The 11357-nt window shown below is 35.0% G+C and overlaps 1 protein-coding gene across 8 annotated transcripts in view; it reads left to right on the forward strand.

Annotated features, from left to right (window-relative positions):
* Cep70 (centrosomal protein 70) overlaps positions 1-11357 on the forward strand; it is a 56387-nt gene that overhangs the window by 43596 nt on the left and 1434 nt on the right. For all 8 annotated transcript variants that reach the window (XM_071615610.1, XM_071615613.1, XM_071615612.1 and 5 more), the window contains 5 exons: positions 1986-2156; positions 6952-7098; positions 7212-7380; positions 7547-7661; positions 8946-9025. In XM_071615610.1, coding sequence (XP_071471711.1) covers positions 1986-2156; positions 6952-7098; positions 7212-7380; positions 7547-7661; positions 8946-9025 — 682 coding nt within the window. The remainder of the gene's footprint in view (positions 1-1985; positions 2157-6951; positions 7099-7211; positions 7381-7546; positions 7662-8945; positions 9026-11357) is intronic.

Here is an 11357-nt window from a genome sequence, read left to right on the forward strand (position 1 = left end):
TGACTGGGCCATGTGTTGGTCATTATCTACTGGCCCTGCCTGGACTTGGCTATATGGCAGTAGCAGAATGCAAACAAAGCAAAAGTGATCTATGCCTCTTAAAAAAGGGCCCTGAATTGGCATAACATTTTTCCTCAGTACATCTGTGGGTCAAGGCAAGGCCCAAGACCAGCCCAAATTCAAGGGGTAGAAAACAGACTCCACTTTTTGATGGGAGAACTGGTAGTGTTATACTGCAAAAATACACAGAAGAGAGATATTGTCATTTTTTCAACAATTTGAGATAAAGTATGTATGCTGAGGTTCAGGTAGTATCTGCTCCCTGATCTCTTTTGGGAGTTCAACTCCCAAGGCGACAGCCTTCCTGATCTTTGGTGTGAGAGAGGAGAAATAGAAACACATCCTTCTCTCATTAATAATTTAGTGGAAGAGAAGCTGTGGTTGTAGTTCAGTGGTAGAGCATTTGCTTAGCATGTATGAGGCACTGGGTTCAATTCTCAGCACCACATATAAAGTTCTATCGACAACTAAAAAATATATTAAAAATAATTTAGTGGAAGAATGGTAATTATTTTTTCAATTAGAATGTTCTTGATGAGTTTAAATATAACAAAAGTGAAATATTGAAATACACTATCCTCAAGTAATAAAATAAAGCTCTTTTAAATAAACACCAGAAGTCAAATTCTCAGAAAACCTGTTTATTGTAGCTTCCTATGGCTAGAAAAGAACAATAAATAGCACCTGCTACCCATTCTACATATTTTAATTTTTATTCCTGAATTATAATTATTCATAGTAATAAGCATCATTGTGACACATTCATACTCACACAAGACATAATCTTTTAATTTCACAATGAGACCTATCTAATTTCTCACGTTTTCTTGGATAGGCTTGTTACTATCTAGGGTTTTGATTGCGTCTTAGCAAGACGTGTATGGTGTGTCTAGAATGTGACTGTCCTCATTTTGAATTTATCTTAAGTTTTGAAGCAATAGGAAAAGCCTCTTTGAACATCTTGCTTAGCTTAAATAGGAGACAGAAATAGGGAAATGTAGATGTGGTAGCTAAGGATGTCTGGATGATTATTCTTTATGTGGATTATAAGAAGTCATTTATAACTCTTTTTAAATTTGTTTTAATTAGTTACAAATGACAGTACAATCATACATTTGAATCAAATGGGGTTTAATTTCTCATTTTTCTGAGTGTACAGGTTGCAGAATCACATTGGTTATACAGTCATGTATATACATACAGCAATACTAGTGTCTATTTTATTCTGCTGTCCTTCCTATCCCCCCTTCCCCTCCCCTCTCCTCCTATCACTTCTCTCTACCCAATTTAATGTGACGCACTTCTTTTTTCCCCCCTCACATCATCATATTTGTAATCTGTATAACGATGAGGTCTCCTTCCATCTTCTGTGCAATTCCCCTTCTCCCTCCCTTTCCCTCCCACCTCTCTTCCTTATTTAGTGGTAATCTTCTTCTCATGTTCTTCCTCCCTATCCCATTTTGAGTCACCCCCCCCCCCTTATATCAGAGAAGACATTCGGCCTTTGTTTTTTAGGGATTGGTTAACTTCACTTAGCATAATCTGTTCTAATGCCATCCATTTCCCTGCAAATGCCATGATTTTGTTATTTTTTACTGCTGAGTAATATTCCATTGTGTATAAATGCCACATTTTTTTAATTCATTCATCCATTGAAGGGCATCTAGGTTCATTTATAATTCTTTTCAAGTCTTATTCATTTTAAAATTTATTCTTGTTTTTCTGTGAAGTTTTTGGTTCTCCTCACAACTTATATGATTAATCATAATAATGAGATTACTGTATAACCAAAATTTTGCAAGTGTCAATCTCATTAAAAATTTTCATAATACCTAAAATTAGCTCTGAAAAATCACGTTACATTGGCATATAAGGTACCCCTTTACCCTTTTGTATGACTAAAAACTTTTTATTTTTTAAAAAAGGTGTTGTGTAGCATCAATTCAATTATTCACAATCCAAGAACTCCAGTAATAATTTATAAACAGAGCAAAGGAGGAGCCCAAAATTTTAATAAAGATCTTATTCAAGATTGTGGATTTGAGCATCTTGTTCCTATAATAGAAATGTGGGCTGATGAACTGACATCTCTAAAGGTAAGGGGTTGAATGTTTTTTGTGTGCTTGTAAAAATTGATGGAACTTTATGGATTTATTAATCAGACTTGGCTTTTGATGTTAATTTAACAATAAATCTGGAAAAGCTTATCTAATACTGGAATTTTACTATCTACAAAGTTATTTTAAGTACTATCAATTTGATGATGTCACTACTGTTATGTTTTCTTCCTCTAAAGTTCTACCAAAGATTTTTAGGCCCATTGCCTCATTGAAGATCTATCGTGGATCATTTCTGGATCTTCCTTTCTTGTTCCACCCTCATCTCCCTCCTGTTGGTATCTCTACATTGCAGATTTTCTTGGCCCTGTTTGTCTTCAAATGTAATGTCTTAATTGCAGTTTAGTTGAAAATATTTTCCTTCTCTTCTTAATTTTTTTCCTTTACTCAGAGCTGAGCTTAGCTTTGATTTATTCTCTAGAGCAGGTAATAGTCAACTAGCAGCCAGCCCTCCTCTCAGCTGTTCTGATGATCCATGAAGATTAAAATGTATTCACTTTATAATAATTGTGTATTCTTTATTGCAAAATTTGAGGTATTTCCAGTTTTGATTGTATTGAAAGGTGAATGGCCTTGAAGTTACTAGTGTTTAATTTCTGTGCCCTTTAAATTTAGATTTCTCATTAACTAATATCATACATAGCACTCCCTCAGGAAATGAAGATATGCTTCACGGTATTTGTCAGCAGAAGCCTTAATACCATGAAGTATAAATAATGCAGAAAATATCTGTTAAGTATGTGTAAGCTTCATGAGAACAGAAAGTTTTCTTATTTGTTCCTTGATATTGCCCAAGGATCCTCATGACACATAATGAGTGCTCAATTAATATTTATCCAAAGAATAAAGCAGAATATATTCCAAGACAACAATATGTATGGAGGGTGACAATAGTAAATATTAAAAATTTTTAATAAAAATATGCCTATATATAACTGATAAAAGAATCTTCACATTCAGCCCAATTTCTTTTTCCCTTTCAGCTCAGAACTAAACAACACATAAATGTTTTGGTTAAGGATATCCTGTACTGGATTAATATGCTTACTTAAATGCATCTAGTCTGTTTCTCATAAGAGGGTGAAATAATTAGTGATAAACTGTGAACACCACGGCACTTCCCAGTCATTGCCCGTCAGATGGACTTCCCAATAGCATATAACAGTGCCAGCTCCTCAACAGAAATGGAGTAGAAAAAGCCTCACTCAGCCTTTCCAGCAAAGGGAGAAAACAAGAAAGGAGGCAAAGGGATCAAATTAAGAGACATATATTGATTATTTAATGTCCAGAGCATTGTTGGAGTTATTAGAAAAGGTGAATATGAGATTCAGACAAGTTGGAGAGAGAAAATATACTCAAAATATGAGATTTAAATAACCATTCATGGTGTCATTAGAAGAAAAGTATGCTGTAAAGACAGATGGCAAAGTGCACGTGAATAATACATGTGACTTGTACTCTGGAGTCCAGAGAATGAGGAGATCACTCTGACTGCAGCTAGCACCCAAGAAAGCCTTTGCAGTGGTAACACGTTCTTGTTATTCCAGTTTTTCCAGTGGAAGGAGCAAGAATTAGTTTTATAAATTGAATATTCTGAGGACACCCAAGAGGCAATTGGCTAGAATTAGTTACTTCTGACATAGAAGTAATTCATAGATTTTTAGGCAGTGCTTCTGACATTTTTACTTGATTCAAGTACCCAAATTGAGAAATTACGTGAGATTCTTTGAGGCCTCATGTGAACAGTTCTTTATAATATAGCAATCTCTTAGTTTGGGAAACAATCTTCCCAGATTGGTTTTTATCCTTGGGTTTGATTGGCTTAAAAGAGAAGGATGGTTTGAGGGATGAATGGATAAGACAAATGTGTTATATATTACTAGAGAATATAATTTTTGTTTTATTTTTAACTGACACATAGCTGTACCTATGTATCGGATATAGGGTGATATTTCAGTACATGTATACAATGTGTAGCATTCAGATTAAGGTAACTGGTATATCCATCACCTCAACCACTTAAAATTTTTGTTTTTAGGAACATACAAAATCCTCTCTACTAGCCATTTTAAAATATACAATTAATTGTTGTCAACTTAGTTATCCTCCAGTGCTAGACAGCATTAGAAGTTATCCTCCTATCCAACTGCACCCTCTGTTTCTGTTAACCATCCTTTCTCCATACCCTCTCCAGACCCTTCCCAGGCTCTGGTAACCACTATTGTGTTTCTGTGAGATGACATTTTAGATTCTACTTGTTGATCAACAAGAACATGCAGTATTTTTCTTTCTGTGGCTGGCTTATCTCACTTAACATAAGGTCTTCCAGTTTCATTATATACAATAGTTGATATTGCTAGTTTTTTTTAATCGTCTCCATAATGGTGGTATTATATTACATTCCCATCAACCATGTATAACAGTTTCTTTTTCTTAGTGGGTTTTCTTACTAATCCATTAAGTATTCAGTCATAAAAAGCAAAGAAATTCATACCACAACATGAGTGAGTATTATGAAGATATTATAGAAGAAGCTAGTTATGAAAAGACAAATACTGTATGAATCTATTTATATGAGATACTTAGTCAAAATCAGAGACAGAAAACAATGATGGTTGCTTTGGGATGGCAGAATGGGGAGTTATGGAATGGAATAGAGTTTGTTTTACAAGATGAAAGGAGTTGTGGGGATGGACAGTGGTGATGGTTGTACTATGTATTTAATAACATTAAACTTAACGTTGAAAGTGGCTAAGATATTAAACATTATGCATGTGTGTCTTACCACAATTTTTAAAAAGTACATGTTAACAGCTGGAGCAGGAGTGGGTGGGCAAGCGGGGAAACACACCAGGCCAGCTACTGCCTCTTCCTGTCTTTTACTTCTTACCTCTCTGAAAAAGGGAGCTACAGGCGCAGTAGCTTTTCTCACCCAGAATACTTGTGTGCTGTTAGTTTCCCATTCCTCAGTGATTCAGGAAGCCAGTCATACATGACAGGCAAGACCTTGAAGTATTTCTACATCCTATAGCTAAGCAAAGAACCTAGGAGATCCTCTTAGTATTTTTTCCTGGCTTACTTGACGAACTGTGCTACAACCATTCATAGTGACTGCCAAGGAGACCAGAGCATCATCTTAGTTTTGTAAAACTAGTTTATTCTCAGGCACAAATTTTTAAATTGGGTATTCTTTTTATCATAAACTGCTTCTTCATAAATGTACCTGTTAATGGGAGCATTGGTTAATTCAGTTATCATTACGTTGCTACTTGCTGATTTTTTTTTTTCCAAATTTTAGTGGCACTTCTTACTTAAAACATTCATTTGACACTGAATTTATTGCTGTGAATTGCTAAAATAGATAGCTACCATACTACAAAATGAAAAGTATCAGTATGTGAGGTCTGGATCTTAATGGAGGAGTGCTAAATAAGTGGAGGACTAGAATAAGAAATAAGAAAAAGGAGGAATTTCTTGTACTTGTGTATTCTAGAACTTCACTCTTCAATATGGTAGCCACATGTGGTTGTTGATCAATTGAAATGTGGGTAGTTCCCCCATTGAAAAGTGTAAAATGCACACCAGATATAGAAGACTATGGAAAAAATTCGAAAATATTACATATTATTTTGGGGATATACTGAATTAAATACATTGTGCTGAGGACCAAACCCAGGGCCTTATGCATTATAGACAAGCATTCTACCATTATAAAAATATATTAACTAAAGTTAGTGTTACCTGCTTCTTTTTACTTTCCCTAATATGATTGCTAGATGATTAAAATTACTCTTGCTCATTTTTTTCCCAGACAGCATTGTTCTAAAGGGTCAAGCATTATGTTGTGCACAAACTAGATACTTGGTAAATATTTGTCAGTTGGTCAGTCTTAGAGCTCTAAACTTCCAGTGGCTTTGCCTTTTGTGCATAGTGTAAATAGACTAGGGCAATATATCTATGCCAAGAAAGTTAAGGTGGTTATTAAGATTAAGTAGAATCAGGTTTTTAATGTCAGAGGAGCTCTTATATGGAGACATACATTACAATATGGATGAGTCTCAGAAACGATATACTTAGTGTAAGAAATCAGTCCCAAATGGTCATTTGTGTGGTTCTGTTTGGTGAAATGACCTGAAATGGCAGATCATAGAAACAAAGAGGCTTAGTGGTTCCTGGAGGCTGGGGGGCAGAGGAGCATGGGGAAGGATTATGAGTGGATATGGGATTACTTTTGGGATGATAAACAAGTTCTGAAGTTAGATAGTGGTGAGGTTTGTATATTTCTGAAAATACTAAAACTGAGTTGTATACTTGATTAATTTTTTGGTATATAAATTCATCTCAAAGCTATTATAAAAATTCAGAATGTGAGCTGGGGATATAAGTTGGTGGTAGAGTGCTTCCCAGCATACATAAAGCCCTGGGTTCAGTCACCAGCACTGGTGGGGAGTGGGACTCAAAGAGTAAGTTTATCCTTATATTTTGGTTTTATATACCAGTAATTCAAGATAACCACGTAAATAATATAGTGATCATAAATAACATATAATTGCTTAGGGCATCCATATTTGGAATAATCAGTGTGTACTTTGTTTTTATTAAATAAATCCTATGTTTTCCTGGAGAAACCTAATTTTAATAAATTTTTTTAAATTATTTCTAAACACTGATGATGGTTACATGTCTATTTTTTAAACTGCCTGGATTGTTTTATTAGTGTTATTGTAGAAATTATTGAAATCAATACTACCATGTCGTTTCTTTTGTCATAAAGGATTTGTATAAGTCCTTGAAAACGCTATCTACAGAATTGATACCTTGGCATAATTTAAAGAAACAGGATGAAAATGAAAGTATTAAAGTTGAAGATCTATTGTTTATGGTGGATACAATGTTGGAAGAAGTGGAAAATAAGGAAAAGGTAATGCTTAACTTATATAAATGTTCACATTTTTAAGTTTTTAAATTTTTTTAATTAAATATTTAGAATATTTCCAGACATGAATGATCTTTTCCATACCTTCTTTTGGACAGGACAGCAATATGCCAAACTTGCAAACTTTGCAAGCTATCGTTGCTCACTTCCAAAAATTATTTGATGTGCCTTCTTTAAATGGAGTTTATCCCCGAATGAATGAAGTTTATAGTAGGCTTGGAGAAATGAACAACGCTATGAGAAACCTCCAGGAACTCTTAGAATTAGGTGATGACCCTTTTTCACTTTTGGCCCCTACTTGATAATTTTTTTCCTAAGAAATTAAAAAATAGGTTAAAGAATCAAGGATAACTAAAGTATAAAATATTTGATGGATGTAATGATTTTGGAAAGCCTCTTTTTATATATTCTATGTTTTTATTTCTCTTTGCAGACAGTTCATCCTCAATGTATGTGCTGGTGAGCACAGTTGAAAAATTGTGTAGGATGATTAATGAGGATGTGAATGAGCAGGTTAAGCAGGTGTTAGGACCTGAAGACTTCCAAAGGTATTTGTTTGAGGAGTATCATCCAGAATTCTTGGAGTGATGAAATTAAAGACATTCAAAAGTTCCTAACTTATTTACCTTCCCTATTTGGAATGGCACTTGTTAAGTAACTTGACAACCTAAAATAATCCCACACCTTTAGGGATGGAGAAAATGCTAAGTATTTTCAAGACAGAAATAAGTTGCTGGGCCTGTAAGTTTACATAGGTTGGGTAAGAAACTCTTCAGCATAAGCCTGTTCCCAGGGAAAGTTGTATGTGGAAAAATTCAAACCGTTTTAGTCACTGTAGAAACTATTAAAATCTGTAATACCATGTAGTTTCTTTTGTTATAAAGGATTTGTGTAAGTTTTTGAATACTGCCTACAGAATTGATGCCTTGGCATAATTTAAAGAAGCAGATGAAAATGAAGGTTTTAAAGTTGAATACCAATTGTTTATGGTAGATCCAGTGAGTTCTACCATGATCATAGTTAGATCATATCAACAAGTCTTGTTTTTAGGATACTACCATATACCACTGAATAATTACTAACAGGTTATTTATTAATTATTTGATTAGACAGTAAATGTGAAGTATTTTTTAAAAGACTGGGCATTGCTAATATAAAACCTACTGTTTTTAAAAAATATTGAGGGATTGGGGATGTAGCTCAGTGGTGGGTTGTGTGCTTAGCATGCATGAGACCCTGGGTTAATCCCCAACAATACCCCTCCAAAATTGAGATGTAGCTTAAGACAACTTTTCCCAGCCTTCCCTCCTTTTATACTGCAACAGATTGAAAAGGAAACAACATATTCCACGTATTTCTTATGTCCTGTATGTTTTCCAGGAAGAACCCTTATAAAATCTGACACTTGAGTTTTTGATATTTAATGCTTTTAAAAGGAACATATATCCCATTATTTGTCTTTTTCTCTCTACCCATGGTTTTACTCACTGTTCATACTTTTATCTTCATGTTTAATAGGATGCTGAGCATAAAAGCCTGTTAGAAAATGCAATAAAAGCATGGTTCTCTAAAGAAGGCTTGAGCTAAATGGAAAGTTTGCCATGTCAAGAATATGATGTAATTAAACAGATGATGTTTTCTTAAAGGACATTGATATTAGGACAACGAAAAGCAAAAATAGAAAATATTGTAGTGAATGATTATTAAGTTTATATTTAAATTAGGATAGTCTCTTTCCACTTTGAAGATGTTCTTTTTGCAACCATTGGCTTGCAATCAGATGTAAGAACCCAAAGTTGGAAATTTGACGTAACTTTGCATTTTTTAAACAGCATTATCAACAAATTGGAAGAACATGAGGAATTTTTCCCAGCATTTCAGGCATTTACTAATGATCTACTTGAAATCCTAGGTAAGAACTCCATTGGTAATAGTTAAATTTTGAGTCTTTAAGATGTCAGTGGGTTTGAGAGAAGAGTGTTCCTTAGTTACTGGATTGGTGTTTTTACCTTGAATGTTTGATAGAAGTGTCTGTAAACCATTAATAGTTGTGGAAACATGCTCCTTACTTGAAGTTAGAGTCAGTTGGAATTAGTCCACAGAATAGAGCAGCACAGAGCCTTTAAGGAGATTAGAACTGCCTTGTTTTGAGATGTTATAAAAAATGGCATTACTCTGGCCAGGCCCAGTTTAACTCTGGCTCTGCCATTGCCTAATAAGAAATCTTGGCAGAATTTATTATTTCCCCCCACCCCTCACAGGGGATTGAACCCAGGGGTGCTTAAACACTTAGCCACATCCCCAGCCCTTTTTAATTTTTATTTTGAGATGGGGTCTCGCTAAGTTGCTTAGGGCCTTGCTAAGTTGCCGAGGCTGGCTTTGAACTCATGGTCCTCCTGCCTCGGCCTCCCAAGTCACTGGGATTACAGGTGTGCACCACTGCATCTGGCAGAATTTATGATCTTGAAAGGCCTTTCCTCCTCCCCCTCTTTTTGTTTGTTTGTCTTAAAGGTGGCATAGCCTACTGTGTTTTAAGAGTACACAAAGTTTTCTTCTCAGATGATATGAAGTAATGTAAAGTAGTGAACATCTATAGAAGAGACTTAAGTACGGCATCTATACTGTTGGTCAGATTGAGAGCTTCATTAGTAGCAGTATCTGTTAAAGGGGAAAAAATATATTTGCTTAGGGATCATAGGCAAAGAGACTCTTATTTTAACATGGCTGTAAAGTTAATTTATCTTAAGAACAATTTTCAAAGTTTAAAGTGATTTATTCACTAGCAGAATTTTTGTTTAGCTCATTTGAAAGGATTTTAAAGAATGATTCCTCAATTTTCAGAAGCAGAAATGAGACTTGGTAGGAAGATTAGGAAATGATTAAATTCAGATTTGGTAAGAAAATTAATAAATAAAAGAAATATCTTACTGCAGTGTATAGCCTAGAGAACATAAAGGAAGTTTTGTGACTGGTGTTATGTGGACTGTGGACTCAAGGGAAACAAAGAATGAGTGTCCTTTAGGCATTCTCTATATGCTTTGAAGCTCCTAGCAAGTGAAAATATTACTTGAAAGCTAAACTTCAGATGAGTCATGAGGGTGGGGTTATGGCTCAGTGGTAAAGCACTCACCTAGCATGCTTAAGGCACACTGGGTTCAATCCTCAGCACCACATAAAAATAAATAAAATAAAAGTATTGTGTCCATTTACAACTAATAACAATTTTTAAAAAGATGGGTTATGAAATTGTACAAGTGGGTTGTCTAGAATCCTGAAGAGACTGGTTTCCTGCAATGATTCTACTTGCTTCAGGAGGGCCATTAAATTCAACAGTGATGTTTGTATTAATTAATAAGTACTACTTTGCAAATTAATAAACATTTTAGTGGGTGTGCTTGCAACACTTGAAATAAGACCCTTTATTACCTTTGTCTCAGATGTTATTACATTCAACGTAGTACATGTATTTGCAAGAAAGTTCAAGGTTCTTGCGGAGGAATTTTGTATTTGGTTTGAAGTTGAAATTCTGGAGTTAAATATTTAACATTGGGGAAGTTTGGCAAAATGTGACTGGATTTTAAATTACTAAATGTCATTAAGTATCTAGTGGTGTATTGGATATCAGATAGGGAGACTACCCTTCAATAAATTTTAGTTTCTATGCTTATGTAAGTGGTATAATTGGCTGAGAAAATTTCCATATCAACAAAGGTCTTTGTCTATGAGGTTAATTTATAAGGCAGGTTTCTCATTTAATGGGAAAAGAGATATGATTTCAGAATGGATGGGGGTCGGGGAAGGTCTGGGAATAACTTGATTTTTGGACCTTTATTTACCACAATGTAAGGTGTGAACCAAATTCTCTGCAGCAGGCTGGATTACACTGTCCCCCTTCCTGTATGCTTGATGCTTTGTGAGCCCAGACAGGGATTCTGACTGAAGTCAGAAGCTTATGGAACTCATGACAGTGGGTCAGCATGGGTCAGGTGTTAAGGCTAAAGCAAGAGCAACCAAAATCTAGCTAAACAATGGAGAGAAAGAGAGCTGGATTCCAAGAATTCATGGCAGAATAAGTCAGAAAAAAGTAGTGGGTTTCTATAAATCTGCCCTTAGGGCTTACTTTAAGGAAGGCTGAAGTCTGGATAATGAGAAAAAGGGACTTTGCTTTCTCCATAGCTAGGAGCTTATGAGAATGAGTTCTAACTTCAGCTGGCTGGAATAAGATAGGTTAAGAAAGAGGAATC

This window comes from Marmota flaviventris, chromosome 8 (assembly GCF_047511675.1).
Source record: "Marmota flaviventris isolate mMarFla1 chromosome 8, mMarFla1.hap1, whole genome shotgun sequence".
In the NCBI taxonomy this organism is placed as follows: domain Eukaryota; kingdom Metazoa; phylum Chordata; class Mammalia; order Rodentia; family Sciuridae; genus Marmota; species Marmota flaviventris.